The sequence below is a fragment of the Anomaloglossus baeobatrachus genome, chromosome 3, assembly GCF_048569485.1.
Source record: "Anomaloglossus baeobatrachus isolate aAnoBae1 chromosome 3, aAnoBae1.hap1, whole genome shotgun sequence".
NCBI classification, from domain to species: Eukaryota; Metazoa; Chordata; class Amphibia; order Anura; family Aromobatidae; genus Anomaloglossus; species Anomaloglossus baeobatrachus.
In genome coordinates, this window is record NC_134355.1 from 149205247 (window position 1) to 149223785 (window position 18539).

The 18539-nt window shown below is 43.8% G+C and overlaps 1 protein-coding gene across 1 annotated transcript in view; it reads right to left on the minus strand.

Moving 5' to 3' along the window:
* UTRN (utrophin) overlaps positions 1 to 18539 on the minus strand; it is a 1025654-nt gene that overhangs the window by 827705 nt on the left and 179410 nt on the right. The window contains exons 5-7 of the mRNA XM_075339520.1: positions 13756 to 13833; positions 10414 to 10506; positions 375 to 550 (exon numbers count right to left, since the gene is read on the minus strand). Coding sequence (XP_075195635.1) covers positions 375 to 550; positions 10414 to 10506; positions 13756 to 13833 — 347 coding nt within the window. The remainder of the gene's footprint in view (positions 1 to 374; positions 551 to 10413; positions 10507 to 13755; positions 13834 to 18539) is intronic.

The following is an 18539-nucleotide window of genomic DNA, read 5'->3' on the forward strand; positions in this document are numbered from 1 at the left end:
CACCGGATTCCGGAGCGGATCGGACTTATTTTTAAGTCTGTCAGTGATCCGCCGGCCTCGCTTTTTTGGGCGTTCAATCAGCTCTAGTATTGAGTTATGACCTCCATGAAACACTGGAGCTGCAGGCAGGTCAAAAATTGTCAGTGACCGATCAGAGTGATGCAGGAAAAAGGTGAAGCAACTGGAAGGTGAGTACCAGACAAGGGTTAGAGGACTTATATTTAAAGCACCACTCCAGAGCTGAAGTTAAAAAAAAAAACACAGGAGTGGTGCTTTAATTTTACCCCAATTAATGACTACATGACAAACTGTGCTGCATTAAATCAAAGAGAAAGGAGATTTAATGATAAACCTTCTGAACAAGTGTCACCTACTTGTGCCGATGCAGCAGAGCGTTGAATGCCAGGCCATCTGTCCAACTGGTGGTGAAATTTAACACGTTGACTTCTTGGTTATATGGTCTTGTTGACTGTCTGATCCAGCTGAGAAGAATTTTCTCACTGTTTGTCTGTTGTAGTTCTGACATTATGGCTTTCATGACATCTTTCACCTGGCAAATGGTCAATAAGGACAGTTAGTAAAGATTTTTACTGGAACTTCTATAAAGTGCCCATTTCTATGTCCTCTGCACGGTACTAAAGAAATCATTTAAACTAAACCCAAAATACATAGTGGGAACTACTACAAAAAACTTTTCTTCAGAATGTCCTACGTCATCGGGAAGTCCAAAGGAGGAAAAACTGGGTACTTGTTCAGATTAACTCCAGAACCACTTTTTCTGCACCATAAGTAGTGAGTTCCCAACTCGGACACTTTAATTCAGCATAGGAGACACGTATCCTTACTGATATTCCGTGGTGCACTTTTGTCAAAGTCCAGAATTTCACGATATATCCAAAAAGAAAAGACAAGGCACTCACCGAAGATGCAACAGGATGGCTGTTTAATCCAGAAAAAGGTTACATGTGTAGGCTTGTGAGGGAGGCAGCCATTTCGCGCCTGCGCTTGGCGCTTCTACAAGTCTACCTGGACTCGGAGAAGCACCAAGCGAAGGCGCGAAATGGCCGTCTTCACCGTGCTGTGTGCCCCCCTCACAAGCCTACACATATAACTTTTTTCTGAATTAAACAGCCATCCTGTTGCATCTCTGGTGAGTGCTTTGTCTTTTCTTTTTTGGATAATTGTCCTATGTCATCGTTGGCACATTTAGCCAAACAACAAGCAGATTTATGAAGAATTTCTCATTCTCCAGAATCTGTTATTGAAGCATGCCATGAGATTTAGCATGACTTCTGTGAGCCACTGAAGGAAGAAATAATGAGGTCTTCAGTGTTCTCCCACAGCTTCTCTTTGGTATGTAAAGACTTGGTCTGCTGCAGTCTCGAAATGAAAGGTTGAACTTTTGCTCTAAACAGCTAGAAGACATTTAGAAATGGTATTTTCTATCCTTCATGAAATAGGGTGAGTGACCATCAGGGCAGTAATTATTGAATAGCTAAAGGAAAACTCGAGGTTCAAGAAATATTAATGTGAAGAAGCAAAGATGAAGGAAAGAATTGGTTAACGCAAAACATAAACTTACCACATGAGAACCAACACCGCATTAGTAACTATACTGAGCAAAAGTATGAACGTAACACTTGTTTTTGCTCCTATATTTCATGAGCTGACCTCAAAGATCTAAGACTTTTTCTGCTTACACAAAAGGCCTTTCTTTCTCAAATGTTGTTCACAAATTTGTCTCAATCTGTGTTAAGGGGGCTTTACACGCTACGACATCGCTAATGCGAACTCGTTGGGGTCACGGAATTGGTGACACACATCCGGCCGCATTAGCGATGCCATTGCGTGTGACACCTATGAGCGATTTTGCATCGTTGCAAAAACGTGCAAAATCGTTCATCGTGACATGGGGGTCCATTCTCAAAAATCGTTACTGCAGCAGTAACGAGATTGTTCCTCGTTCCTGCGGCAGCATACATCGCTATGTGTGACACCGCAGGAACGAGGAACCTCTCCTTACCTGCCTCCCGGCCGCTATACGGAAGGAAGGAGGTGGGCGGGATGTTACGTCCCGCTCATCTCCGCCCCTCCGCTTCTATTGGGCGGCGGTTCAGTGACGCAGCTGTGGCGTCGCTGTGACGCTGAACGAACCGCCCCTTTAGAAAGGAGGCGGTTCGCCGGTCACAGCGACGTCGCCGGGCAGGTAAGTAGTGTGACGGGTCTGGCCGATGTTGTGCGGCACGGGCAGCGATTTGCCCGTGTCGCACAACAGATGAGGGCGGGTACCCACGCTAGCGATATCGGTACCGATATCGCAGCGTGTAAAGCGGCCTTTAGTCTCTCCTTTGTGGAATAATCCATCCACCTCACTGGTGTGGAGTATCAAGAAGCTGATTAGACACCATGATTATTACACAGGTGTGCCTTAGGCTGGCCACAATAAAAGGCCACTCTAAAATGTTCAGTTTTACAGTATTGGGGTATTTGTGGGGGGGTCAGAAAAACAGTCAGTATCTGATGTGATCATCATTTGCCTCACGCAGTGCAACATAGCTCCTTTGCATACAGTTGATCAGGTTGTTGATTGTGGCCTGTGGAATTTTGGTCCACTTCTCTTCAATAGAAGTGCGAAGTTGCTGTGTATTTGCTGTCGTATACACCGATCCATAGCTTCCTAAACATGCTCAATGGGTGACATGTCCGGTGAGTGTGTTGGCCATGCAAGAACTGGGCTATTTTCAGCTTCCAGGAATTGTGTACAGATCCTTGCAACATGGGGCTGTGCATTATCATGCTGCAACATGAGGTGATGGTCGTGGAAGAATGGCACAACAATAGGCCTCAGGATCTTGTCACAGTATCGCTGTGCATTCAAAATGGCATCAATAAAATGCACTTGTGTTCATTGTCCATAACATATGCCTGCCCATACCATAACCACATCGTCACCATGGGCCACTTCATTCACAACGTTGACATCAGCAAACTACCTCACCCACACAACACCATACATGCAGTCTGCCATGTTCAGTAAAACATGGGATTCATCTGTGAATTAACACCTCTCCAACATTTCAGGTGCAAGGAAATGTGGAGGAAAGATTTTTGATTCAGCTGTATAATATCCTCCAGGTTGGGATGGATGCCCGTAGTCCACCGGACAGGCAGGTAAGCCGCATGGCAAGCCGCATGGCGTTCTTTTTGGATAAACCGTGACGATTTTAATGAATGAAATAAAGTTTCCAAGTTTTACTATATAGCATCGGTGCTGAGTCCCACCTCCCTCTTTTCTGCTGCAATGAAATGTGAACATTTGCCCACTCAAGGTGGTTAAGATGATGAACTGCAATGAAGTAGAGAAACCGATGAGGTCAACGAGCATGCAGATGAGCTTCCCTGAGACGATTTATGACACTGTGCAAAAATTCTTCGGTTAGGCAAACTGATTGTTACAGCGGCTGTGGTGGTCGAGTGGCTGATGGCTGATCTCAGATGATCTTTGAGGTGAAGATGTTGGATTTTGAGGTCCTGGGCTGGAGACAGTTTATAGTGGAGAAATGACTATTAAATTCAATGGCCACAGCTTGGCTGGATACTCCTGCAGTCAGCATGCCAACTGCATGCTCCCTCAAAACTTGTGGCATTATGCTGTGCAATAAAACTGAACATTTTAGAGTGGCCTTTTATTGTGGCCAGCCTAAAGGTGGTGTCACACATAGCGACGCAGCAGCGATCACGACCAGCGATCTGACCTTATCAACATCGCTGCTGCGTCGTTACATGGTCGCTGGTGAGCTGTCAAACAGGCAGATCTCACCAGCGACCAGTGACCAGCACCCAGCCAGCAGCGACACGTGGAAGCGTAACTAAGGTAAATATCGGGTAACCAAGGAAAGCACTTCTCTTGGTTACCCGATATTTACCTTAGTTACTAGCGTCCGCCGCTCTCACGCTGCCAGAGCCGGCTCCCTGTTCCCTGCACTCCTAGCCAGAGTACACATCGGGTTAATTACCCAATGTGTACTCCAGCTACGTGTGCAGGGAGCAGGGAGCCGGCACTGGCAGCGTGAGAGCACACCGCTTAGCGCTTGCTCCCTGCACTCCTAGCCAGAGTACACATCGGGTTAATTACCCGATGTGTATTCCAGCTACGTATGCAGGGAGCAGGGAGCCGGCACTGGCAGCGTGAGAGCGGCGGACGCTAGTAACTAAGGTAAATATCGGGTAACCAAGGAAAGGGCTTCTTAGTTACCCGATGTTTACCGTGGTTACAGCTTACCGCAGCTGCCAGACGCCGGCTCCCTGCTCGCTTCAGTTCGTCGCTCTCTTGCTGTCACACACAGCGATGTGTGCTTCACAGCGGGAGAGCGACGAGCAAAAAATGAAGCAGGACATTCAGCAACGACCGGCGACCTCACAGCAGGGGCCAGGTTGTTGCTGGATGTCACACACAGCGACAGCGACGGGACGTCGCTGCTATGTCACAGAAAATGGTGACTTAGCGGCGACGTCGTTGTCGTCGTCGCTATGTGTGACACCACCTTAAGGCACACCTGTGCAATAATCATACTGACTAATCAGCATCTTGATATGCCAAAACTGTGAGGTCAATAGATTATCTTGGCAAAAAAGAAGTGCTCACTAACACAGATTTAGACAAATTTGTGAACAATATTTGAGAGAAAAAGGCCTTGTGTACATGCGTTTATAATTTTGTTCAATGTAAAAACCACATACAAATATGACCTACTTAATATAATTGATATATGCTCTAGCTCTGGAAGAATTTCAATAATGTCTGTATGCTTCAAAGGAGTTGTCTAGGGAAAACAAGTCATCACCTTTTCACTTGCTAATCAGTGGCGTTCCAACCGCTGGGGCTTGCACCAATAGGTAGAACTGGGCACTTTTAACCCTGTTAGAATAGAGCAACAGTGCACATGCTTAACCTTCGCTCCATTCATTTCCTATGACTCTGTCTTCAGCAGCCCCAAAGGGAATTAATACAGTGGTGCTCAGGTGTCCACGTCATTTTATATCAGGGATAAAAATTCCTCATCTAGGATAACATTTCCAAAATCTGCCTTTCGGGGTGGATCCCAGAGGGAGGAAATCCACCAATCAGCAAATTTTTAACTAACCTATGGATAGTTGAAATCTTACTTTCATTGGACAACCCCTTTAAGCTTGTAAAAAGGCACACAGAGCTCCCTACCTTACCTCACTTTGGCACTTCACGCACTTCCATATGGTATCTCTGTATGAATGCTTTTAAAGTTGTTGTCCAGTCTAAAATGACAAGTCTAAAGTCATGCTAAGTGACTACAGACTTGTGATTCCTCACATCGTGTGCACTATGAGGATTCTCCCATGTCAATGCCAGGAATGGTGGTCACATAACCGCAAATATGTGATATGCAAATCCTAGGCCAGAATCCAACCGGACTGTGTTTGATACACTGAATACAAGTGTATTGAGCAAGGCTATGCCGATCTAGTTGGATTCTGACCGGGAGTACGCATATCACATACTCGCGACCACATGACTACCATACCCAATGCTGACACTGGGGAATACACAGAGCGCACAGTGAAAGCAATGTGAGGATTTACAAGTCTACAGACACATAGAATGACTACAGACTTGTTAGACAAGTTAAGGGTGAACAGCAGGAAGAGGAGATGCTGGCCGGGGAATAGAGCTGGAGTGACAAAGGCTTTAGAACTAAAATAGTCCTTCATCCTCATTTGCATATTAATTAAAGTGCTGAATTTTCTGTAATAGGGGAGAGGACTGGCAATGTAAAGGTATTGCTGGAAATGTCATCAAGGCCTCTTTCACACGTCCGTGCAAAACACACACGTTTTGCACGTCCTGTGGTGTGGGTGTGTGTGTGTTCAGCGTGTGCTGTCCGTGTGCTATCACAGATAGCACACGGATGGCAGGAAATTCTATACTTACCTGTCCCTGGCGCTGCTGCTGCTTTCAGGTCCACAGTGAAGTGACTATGCATGAGTGTAATGAGCGAGCCCAGAAGCAAGTGACAGCAACGCTGAAGACAGCAGGGCTGGAGACAGATGAGTATAGAAAATCATTTTATCTCAAAGACACGTGCTTTCTCCGGTACGTGTCACACTGATATCACACGGATCACATCAGTGTGTGCGCTTCGTGTGACACCTATGATGCAGGAGAAAAACAGACTTGTCTCTGTGCGGAACACACGGCTATGCATGTGCGCCACATGGACACACGTCCATTAGAAAACACGGATGTTTGCGCAGAACCATTGATTTTAATGCGTCTATGTATGTCCGTGTCTCCTGTACGTATGAAAACAGACGTCATAAGTACCGGAATCACAGACGTGTGAAGGGGGTCTACAAGAGCTACATGCACATATAAATAGTCAAGGTGTGAAATGCTGCGGACAAATTCCCTTTACCAGGTTTTCCCAATGTTAGGCCCGTTTCACACGTCAGTGAAAAACAGTGACGTTTTTCACTGGTGTGTAAAACACGCACATGTCCCTGCGTGTGCCGTGAATCACGGCACACGTGGGTTGTCTAAGTGTAATCCGGGCTCCGTTATCCGTGGCCCGTGATTGCACTTAGAAATCAACTCACCTGCGCCCGCTCCCGCTGTCCATGGTGCTGATCGCTCCCGCAACGCAACATCCGGCCGGCGGTGACCCCCGCAGCAGCTGCTTCCGGGTCGGCTGTGTCGCGCATAATGAATATGCGCGACAGTAATCAGCCGGCTTAGAAGGAGCAGGGAGAACGGGCTGCAGAGGACATCGCTGGACGCCGGGTGAGTTAAAATGTTTATTATTTTAAATGCACGTTTTTTTCTGGCACGTGTTTCACGGACCACACCACTGCGTGGTCCGTGGAACATCAGTGATGCCAGAAAAAAATGGACATGTCTCCGTGCAGCAATCACGCACACGCGGGTACGCTGCACGGAGACACGTGCAGTGAAAAATCACTGACGTGTGAGCAGACCCATTCATTATAATGGGTCTGCGTATGTCAGTGATTCTGGTACGTTTTAGGCCTGAAACACACATCCGTGAAACACGTGCGTGTTTGGTCCGTTTCCGTGTATACTGGAGACACGGCCAAACGTGCACCAATGTTACTATATCTCAGCGGTTACAATTGCGTTTTTGGTTATGTCCGTGAGTCCGTCTCCGTGATGCGTTTTTTGGTCCGTGTCTCACGCCAGCATGTCCGTTTTCTGCACGCAACACGCAGCACGGACCCAATGAAAGTCAATGGGTCTGTGCGCACGTCCGAGTGACACGGACGCATCTCTGTTTGCTCCCTGTACGTTACGTTTTGTGCTTTTTTCATGTGATGTCGGTCTTTTTTCTTTTTCTGTTTCGTTCTCTCCCTCAGCCCATCGGTCGGTCTCTATGTCTGTCGGTCTCTCTGTCTTATCTGTCCCTCTAGCTGTCTGTCGGTCAGTTCCCCCCCTCTCTCATACTTACCGTTCCCCGATCTCCGGCGCGGCGCTGCACGGCTGTTATAATAACTCCGGCGGCTTTTACTACTTTGAAAAAGCCGGCCGCCCATTAATCAATCTCGTATTCTCTGATTTCCCCGCCCACCAGCGCCTGTGATTGGTTGCAGTCACACACGCCCACCACGCTGAGTGACAGCTGTCTCACTGCACCCAATCACAGCAGCCGGTGGGCGTGTCTATACTGTGCAGTGAAATAAATAAATAAATAATTAAAAAAAACGGCGTGCGGTCCCCCCCCCATTTTAATACCAGCCAGAAAAAGCCATACGGCTGAAGGCTGGTATTCTCAGGATGGGGAGCTCCACGTTATGGGGAGCCCCCCACCCTAACAATATCAGTCAGCAGCCGCCCAGAATTGCCGCATACATTATATGCGACAGTTCTGGGACTGTACCCGGCTCTTCCCGATTTACCCTGGTGCGTTGGCAAATCGGGGTAATAAGGAGTTATTGGCAGCCCATAGCTGCCACTAAATCCTAGATTAATCATGTCAGGCGTCTCCCTGAGATTCTTTCCATGATTAATCTGTAAGTGACAGTAAAAAAAACACACACACCTGAAAAAATCATTTATTAGAAATAAAAAACACAAACAAATTCCCTCATTACCAATTTATTAACCCCGACAAACCCTCCATGTCCAGCGACGCTGGAGGTCCGTGGATTACGCCGGACATGGAGGGTTTGTTTAATCTAGGACTTATTGGCAGCTATGGGCTGCCAATAACGCCTTATTACCCCGATTTGCCAACGCACCAGGGTAAATCGGGAAGAGCCGGGTACAGCCCCAGAACTGTCGCATATAATGTATGCGGCAATTCTGGGCGGCTGCTGACTGATATTGTTAGGGTGGGGTGCTCCCCATAACGTGGAGCTCCCCATCCTGAGAATACCAGCCTTCAGCAGTATGGCTTTATCTGGCTGGTATTAAAATGGGGGGGGGACCGCACACCGGTTTTTTTAATTATTTATTTATTTATTTCACTGCACAGTATAGACATGCCCACCGGCTGCTGTGATTGGGTGCAGTGAGACAGCTGTCACTCAGCGTGGTGGGCGTGTGTGACTGCAACCAATCACAGGCGCTGGTGGGCGGGGAAAGAAGGGAATACGAGATTGTTTAATGAGCGGCCGGCTTTTTCAAATTAGAAAAAGCCGCCGGAACAGTGTGAACGCCGTGCAGCGCCGGTGATCGGGGAACGGTGAGTATGAGAGAGGGGGGGACACTTCAGTCACTTGGGGGATTAGCGGTCACCGGTGAATCCTTCACAGGTGACCACTAATCAGTACACGGCACAAAGACAGAGCCGCGGCATGAGAATGAAGTCGGGTGAAGTTCACCCGAGTTCATTCTCATCCCGCTACTCTGTCTTCCGACATGTAGTAACGACATTTTGCATCACACACGTACATTTCACACGGACAACACATACACATGTCAGTTTTTTCACTCACGCACACACGGACATTCCACACGCACATACGGCTAGCATACGGGATACACACGCAGGCCACACATACCATAAAAACGGACCTAAAAAACGGAAAACGGACCCGAAAAACGGCCCGTTTTACACGGACGTGGTTTTCACGGATGTGTGGCGGAGGCCTAAAAAAAAAGCACAAACGTACCAGAATCACTGACGTGTGAAAGGGGCCTAATGTAAAGCCACCACCTTTACCACGTTTTTAAAGATTTTAGTAATCTGTATGTATGTCCGCAATCCACTCTGCATAGCACAGAAAAACCTTTTATTACACCCACACACGGTGGAGTCCGGCATCTATAAGCATCACTGGTCTTGATCTGGCACCTTCTCTCTTTCCACAATTCCCATCCTCTTTCCCTACTTCACGTGGAGGATGTGTCGTATGTCATCCACACAGTGTCTCCCGATCGCACTCCTGCACAGGTACACTTTTCTCTGCCCTACTGACCTGAGAGTAAAGCTGGCGCATGCGCACTACAGCACTATGCACTGCACTTAGCAGGGCAGAGAGAAGAGTGCCTGTGTAGGAGCATGATTGTGTGACTGTGTGGATTGTGTAGGAGTTGTCATCCACATAAAGCAGGGAAGGAGGATGGCGACTGCAACAAGAGGAGAGGTGCCAGATCAAGAGTAGCAACGCCCATCGGACTGGACCGCGCTGTATGTATAATAAAAGGTTTTTTTTGGGGCTATGCAGAGGGGATTGGTAACTTACATACAGTTTACTAGAATGCTATAATAGGGGCGGTAAAGGTGGCAGCCAAACTTTCTATTCAGAAAACCTTCGGAAAGAATCCCTTGAAGCAAAAATAATATTCTCTATATGTCTCTCTAATGCTTATGACATAACTCGATAAAACCCACAAGTTTTTATGTTCTCCTTGTGTTTGTGTGGTTTTCTTTTGGATACTCCAGTTTTCTCCCAAGCTCTAGAGACATACTGATAAGGAATTTAAATGTGTAAAGTGCTGCGGAATATGTTAGTGCTATATAAGCAATGCATAATAAATATTATTATTATTATTATTATTATTAATAATAATAATAATAATAGTAGTAATAATAATAATAATAATAATAATAATAATAATAATAATAATAATAATAATAATAATAATAAAAGCACAAATAATAATAACCAGAAAATCGATTAATAAATAATTCTGACAAAGAAAACCCATGTGGAATTTGTATGTTCTTCTTGTGTTTCAGTGGGTTTCCTCTAGACACTATATTTCATCCCACAGACCAAAAACATAATGCTAGGAAAATAGACTTTGATATAAAATTGCCTTAGATTTATTATCTGTGTAGTAAGACCAGAAACCAGAAAAGGTTTAAACAGCACAAAATACCACAAGTACAATAATAAAGGCAAAATTGAACGTTTTACCTGCCAATGGAGGATGATGCTCCATATTAAACCAAGGGTGAGCTTGTGGTTCCCATCAACAATATCTGTCCCTCCAATATTCACTAGCTCCACCTGAAGAATTAGCAATTATATTTAAAGTTAGAACAAAGTATTACATAAATTGTTATTATATAAATATATATTTATATATATATATATATATACACACTGTATATACATATAATTGTTTCACGTTATTGATATGTGACCATTCCGGATAAACACATCCTAATTGGCGAGATCATTATTTGGGTGTTGTAATTGTGATATTGTTTATCCAAACATAATTGTGTTCATTAATATGCATATATTGTAATTGTGCTTGTATTGGATTCACTAATCTATTTGTACATTGCTTAATAAGTTTATATTGAGTCTGGTTGTGTTTGTTACTATTCACAAATTACGTCTTTATTGGATTCATCAGCCTCTGTACATTGTTTGCGTCTGTTTGGCTTATTTGTATTGTTTATTGTGTGCCAGATTCATTAGACATACTGAATGAACATATGTGAGCTGCATGGTACACACTGCTATCCTGCGTCTTTATGGTACGGCATGCTACGCCTGAATGCTTTATCATCTATTTTTGTATGTATTTGATACTGAAGGTGCGATAAAAGAGTACCTGGAGTATTTCATAAGATGCAGCACTTCTTTGTAGTGTTTTTAGGTTAATGGAAACGTTGGTAGTTGAGATTGTTATGAAGATTCTTTAGCAGTTTTTTTTGTTAGAAAAAATGGATTTTCTTTTTATTTTGTATAGAAACAAAACCATTCTTGTCAATATGTTATCTCTATACAAGTAATTAAGGGCACATTTAGGGTATGTGCGCACGCGTGCGTAATTCATGCAGTTACGCTGCGCTTTGTAGCGCAGCGTAACTGCATGCGTCCTGCGTCCCCTGCACAGTCTATGGATATTGTGCAGGGGCCGTGCGCACGTGGCATGTTAGAACGCAGCGATTCGGCTGCTTGCCGAATCACTGCGTTCTAAGAAGTGACATGTCACTTCTTTCGTGCGTTCTGCATGCTGTCTATAGGGAGAGGCAGCATGCAGAGCGCACGAATCTGCCGGCACCATGCGCTTCAGAACTAAGCTTTTCAGCTGCGCTCTGAAGCGCACATTTTCGGTGCGGTGCAGAGCGCACACGTGCGCACATAGCCTTAGACACGCAGACAGGGACTGTTAAATGACAGCTGATCGGCTATATGCAAGCCAACTGGTGGTTGTTTAATGGTCATTTGCACAAAGTGATTGTTAAAGAGAATCTGTCGTCAGCATTTTGCCACCTAATCTGTAGAGACAGAGACCTTGATTTCAGCTATGTGTCACTAAGGCTATGTGCGCACGCTGCATTTTTTTGACGCTGCGTCTTTGTGCGTTTTTGGCCGATAAAAACGCACAAAAACGCACCCGCGTTGAAAAAACGCGTAAAAAACGCATGCGTTTTTACCGCGATTTGGTGCGTTTTTGGCTGTGTTTTGCTGCGTTTTTGATCTCTGCGTTTTGCTGCGTTTTTCCACTGCATTGCATGGGCGGAAAACGCAGAAAAACGCAGGAAAGAATTGACATGTCCATTTTTTTTTTCATGCTCAAAAACGCAGCTTAAAAAAAAAGTGTGCGGACAGCAAAAATGAAAACTCATAGACTTTGCTGGGGAAGCAAAGTCCTGCAGTTTTGAGGCCAAAAACGCACCCGAAAAACGCGCAAAAACGCCGCGAAAAACGCACTGTGCGCACATAGCCTAACTGGGCTGTTTGCTGCAGTTTTGATAAAACTACTGTTTTATCAGCTGGAGAAAAAAGTTTTGGCACCCTGTAAGGCTATGTGTGCACAGTGCGTTTTTCGCGGCGTTTTTGCGCGTTTTTCGGGTGCGTTTTTGTCTTCAAAACTGCAGGACTTTGCTTCCCCAGCAAAGTCTATGAGTTTTCATTTTTGCTGTCCGCACACATCTGTTTTTTTTTACCTGTGTTTTTGAGTTAAAAAAAAAAATGGACATGTCAATTCTTTCCTGCGTTTTTCTACGTTTTCCGCCCATGCAATGCATTGGAAAACGCAGCAAAACGCAGAGATCAAAAACGCAGCAAAACGCAGCCAAAAACGCACCAAATCGCGGCAAAAACGCATGCGTTTTTTGATGCGTTTTTTCGACGCAGGTGCGTTTTTGTGCGTTTTTAGCGGCTAAAAACGCACAAAAACGCAGCGTCAAAAAGACGCAGTGTGCGAACCTAGCCTTAACCAGTTCAAAAAGGATTGATTGCTCTCAGTGAGAGAAATAAAATTATAATCTTGTAGTTGTGATACCTTTTAATGGCTAATGGAAATGAAATAATTGATGTTACAAAGCAAGCTTTCGAGACTTCTAAGGTCCATGCCTGATGAAGAGACATGAGAAGTCTTGAAAGCTTGCTCTGTAACATCATTTATTGTATTTTAGTTAGCCATTAAAAGGTATCAGAACTACAAGATTATAATTTTGTTTCTCTCACTGAGAGCAATCAATCAGCTAGAGGATTATTACACTGCTGCTATGTCCCCAAGGGCAGACATACCATTGGTGTAACCTATGAAGCCATAGAAGTAGTATAAGGATAAGGGGGCCCCATTCTACCTCCAAAGCAGATGGAATTGTGCACTCTGATGAGCTATTAAATTGCTAAGGGTGCATATACTGTCCTTGCACAGGGTTTCTCTTCTGTCTGGATGCTCCTGCCCCACCCCCTATTGATTGGCAGCTTTATGCCTATGCATAGAGCACAAATAAAGCTGCCAATCACTGATGAGGTGGGGCTGTATAGCTCAGCATTCAGAGACCTGCTAGATCTGAAACAGATAGTGATTTCATCAACTCTACAGTAAGCAGCCCAGTAAGTGACACATCACTGGAATCAGGTTCTCTGACCCGACATTATACTCCACTCAGACGGGGTAGCCAATATCGGACATATGACAGATTCCCTTTAATATGATTGTTCTGTGTGCACACAATGTTATAGGAAGTATATCCCCGTTTACACATGATGACATGCTGCTAATAATAATGATTTTAATGCCACCATGAATGATCCAAGTGTTCTGTTGCTTCGTCTGGTGATTACTGTTCTGTTTACACGAGCCGATGAATGAGCATTGTAACTAACGCTCTCACAATTATCCTGTAAGTGGGCTTCTGGGCGGCAATATCACACTCAGTTATTTGCTTTATATCTGTTCCACATTACTATATGAATCTCTATAAGTACATATACTAGTAAATTATTATTAACAATAATGATAATAATAATAACAATACAAAGGAATAGTAATGAGAAACTTACATTGTTTTGATGTAGAATCTGTAGCACTCGGTTGACATTATTCAGAGCGTGAACTCTTGTAGATCCGCGTTCCTTTGGCTAGGGTGAGAGAAGTATACAGACGTCAGCAGTGTACAGACTTTTCACTTTAGTCTATACAATACATGTGAACATTGGACAATCTCTATGTAAGGAAATTTGAAGCATTACATGATGATTTTCAATATTTAAGAATTAAAGGGATATGGCCACTTTATTCTGGTCCGTGGAGCTTCCCTCACACTCTGACCAGCACTTCTGCTCATAAAGTGTCTTCTGATGGAGGAGCAGTGACAAGACCTGTCCATCAACCTCCAATAGAAAAGCAGGTTTCCCATGTGAGGTGTTTTACAATTGGTAAGGTTGAGTCACTGTTTCTCCACCAGCAGCCATGTTCCTCCACCAGCAGCCATGTTCCTCCACCAGCAGCCATGTTCCTCCACCAGCAGCCATGTTCCTCCACCAGCAGCCATGTTTCTCCACCAGCTGACATGTTCCTCCACCAGCTGACATGTTCCTCCACCAGCTGCCATGTTCCTCCACCAGCAGTCATGTTCCTCCACCAGCAGCCATGTTCCTCCACCAGCAGCCATGTTCCTCCACCAGCAGCCATGTTCCTCCACCAGCAACCATGTTCCTCCACCAGCAGCCATGTTCCTCCACCAGCAGCCATGTTCCCTTTAATGACACAAGAAATTTCTTCTTCCCCAGTGTGGTACATAGTATATACAAGTGCACTCAATAAATTAGAATATCCTCAAAAAGGTAATTTCTTTCCGTAATTCAATACAAAAAGGGAAACGCATATATTATATAGAGTCATTACACACAGAGTGATCTATTCCTATATATTATATAGAGTCATTACACACAGAGTTATCTATTCCTATATATTATATAGAGTCATTACACACAGAGGGATCTATTTCAAGTGTTTATTTCTGTTAATGCTGATGATTATGGCTTACAGCCAATGAAAACCCAAGAGTCATTTTCTCAGAAAATTAGAATATTATATAAGACCAACTGAAAAATGATTTTTCACTCAGAAATGAGTGGCTCTTGAAGCACTGACACCAGCAGAAGTCCACTCCTTGGGAATCTCTCCCAAATGTTTGAATGATCTTAACAATTCTATCAAGGCTGCAGTTATCCCGGTTGCTTGTGGGCCTTTTTGTACTACACTTTTTCCTTCCATTCAACTTTCCATTAATATGCTGGGATACAGCACTCTGTGAACAGCCAGTGTTTTTAGCAATGACATTTTGTGGCTTACCATCCTCGTGAAGTGTTTCAGGTCAAGTCAACAGTCATCCCCATGATTGTGTAGCCTACTGAACCAGACTAAGGGACCATTTTAAAAGGTTAGGAAGCCTTTGCAGGTGTTTTGTGGTATTATTCTAATCATCAACATTAACAAAAATAAACACTTGAAATAGATCACTCTGTGTGTAATGATGCTATATAATATATATATATATATATATACTATCTATACTAGCTATACAATATATGCATTTCCCTTTTTGTACTGAATTACTGACATAAATTAACTTTTTGAGATTAGAATTTATTGAGATACACACACACACATATATATATATATATATATATATATATATATATATATATATATATATATATATATATTGAGGCTGCAACGCATATTACTTACTGACAAGCTGCATTTGGCAGTAAAATGTATATTATTTACTAGTGAAGGATAGGAAGTGTGGCTTTCGTTTAACCCTTGTCTGGTTCCATGGTGTCTGGTATCAATCTGCATGGGGTCACATTGATTCCGTGGTACCAGAAAAATGTTAAAGGGAATCTGTCACCAGGTTTTCACTATGTAATCTGAGAGCAGTATAATGTAGAGACAGAGAGCCTGATTCCAGCGAGGTGTGATGTACTGAGCTATTTGCCATCATGTTGACACAATCACTGTTTTCTCTGCTGCAGATCCATCAGTAGTCAGAATAAGGAGCTCTGTATAACTCCACCCACACCACTGATTGGCAGCTTTCTGAGTATATTACACATTTACAAAAAGCTGCTAATCAGTAACGAGGACGTGGTTACACAAAGCAAGAAGACTACATGGCAAGAGACAACTAGTCCTCTAGTGATAAATCACAGGCCATTAATTGAGACAACACACAATCCAGTAAGTGACACATTATTGGAATCTGGCTCTCAGTCCCTATATTATTTATGCTCTCAGTCTACATAACAAAAACCTACTGACAGATCCCATTTAATAAGAATAATAAGGGTAACCTGTCATGGTGACTAAAGAAACTAGTGGTATAAAAGAGAAATGGAGATTTAAAGTCACATGCAGATTAGCCTCATAGTGCATCGGGCCGTCTTGATTGTATGGACTCGCCCCCAGTGTACTTCTCAATACTGCACAGGATTACTACAAAGCAGGCAGCATTTTCAGTGTACAGCCATACCACTAGTATCATTAGTAATTTCATCAAGATAAGATAATGTTAACGTATCTGTAATTATGTACATAATAATCACACCAGATGCAAATGCTCTACAGGCCGACAATAACCTTATTTTCCCTTAAAACATAAATCACAAGGGTGTCACCATACGCCTCATTGCAGGAAGCAACTTTTACCTCTTTTGCTTGTGAAGTTGTTATCCTGGATTTTTTCCATGGTATGCATTGTAAACCCCTCAGGGACATTGTACCCACACCCAAAGCCCTGAAAACACTCAGCATACAATGCAATCTGCCATCTAGCCGACATATGCCACCAGACAGCATCAATAGTTCTGCTGAAATTTATTTAGTAGTAGATTTTGACTAAAGGGTGCTTTACACGCTGCGACATCGGTAACGATATATCGTCGAGTTCACGTCGTTAGCGACATCGCAGCATGTGACACCAAGGAGCGACGATCAACGATCGCAAAAACATCAAAAATCGTTGATCGTTGACATTTCGCTCCTTTTCATGATATCGTTGCTGTTGCATGCCGCTGGTTGTTCGTCGTTCCTGCGGCATCACACATCGCTGTGTGTGACACCGCAGGAACGACGAACATCTCCTTACCTGCGTCCACCGGCGATGAGGAAGGAAGTAGGTGGGCGGGATGTTCCGGCCGCTCATCTCCGCCCCTCCTCTGCTATTGGGCGGCCGCTTAGTGACGCCGCAGTGACGTCGCTATGACGCCGAACGCACCTCCCCCTTAAAGGAGGGATTGTTCGGCGGTCACAGCAACGTCGCTGACAAGGTATGTGCGTGTGACGCTGCCGTAGCGATAATGTTCGCTACGGCAGCAATCACCAAATGTCGCATGAACGACGGGGGCGTGTGCTATCGCTAGCGAGATCGCAGCATGTAAAGCGGCCGTAAGGGTCCGCTTACATCTGCGTATAATAAACGGGTCTGATTTTCATCCTAAAAAATTGGATGTTTGTTTTTACATTTGTCATGCGAGTGCACGATTTTATTCTCGCCCATCTTCCATATGCATTTTTTTCTCAGCAGCTATTATTCTAGTCATTTACAGGACCATTTATAGTGTCTATGCTACAGGATGGTAATCTACCCATAAAATTAGACGGCATATGGATCATACGTGTGACATACATTTTATTGGCGAGTCTCGGTCGTCTTATGCTACCATACGCAGCGTGCTGTAATTTTTTTTTCCTGATGCCGAATACAGCCGAGGAAAACCTCACAGATCAGCACTGACTTATTGCTTATCATTGGTGCGAGTACAATCTGATTTATTATCCGATTGTACTCGTCGTATTTATACGCAGATGTAAGCAAACCCTCAGTGGCATGAAAAATAATCTGATGTGTGTACGTAAGATGAGAAAACTGGGAACTAAAACAAGCAATTCATTGTGCGATAAGTAAAGTTCTCCAAATAAACGAAGGTTCTGCAATGCCCTGCGCATGAGGTAAGTGACAGTGAATCAGAAGAACTTTACTACATTTCTAATTAGAGGTATTTGGTAATATTAGTATTATTACACCTACTGCATATTTGGATAGGATCTTATAATAAATATAGATAATAAATAATAATTATGGGTATTATACTAGAACACATTTGTATTATAATACAGTAATCTATTCCAATGTTCAGTTCGTCCATATATAAAGCGTGAAGTTTTAGGCGCTGCACTTTTTTCACTATCCTCTCATATGACACAGTGTCATATTTAGAATGTTCAGTTAGTCGCCTGTTTCTTTTCTTATTCCAACCAATACATTCACAACTAAATAAAGTCCTTTCTGTCATTCTAATATTTATTTATTGACAAAAAAGGAAGAGGATTGTACTTACCGTAAGATCACTATGAACAAGTATTCCTAAATATTCATTTCATGGTAATTGTGCAGACTAAACATGATGCCCATCACCAGAAGAACGAGTAAAACACTCATTCATTGAGTGAAATGGCATGATCTTTTGTTTGCCTGAATGATCATTGTGCTCGGCAGCACATATTCCTGTGTAAACAGGACCTATGCTGTCGAGGACAGTAGGAACCTATGCGCATTGAATGATCTAGATAATTTAGTGCACAATTGAAGTGTGATTACCAGATCAGTGGACATTTAATGCCTGAAAGTCAGCTAAGGGTGCTGTCCCAGTCCTGACGTTCGGTGCAGCTTCTGTATTGCGACTTTCTATTGCGCCCTCCTGTGGAGCCAGTGTCTGCCTGTGCACCACACAGAACAGCCTGCCAGTGTTTCAGGTACTTTTCTGTGACACTGTGACGG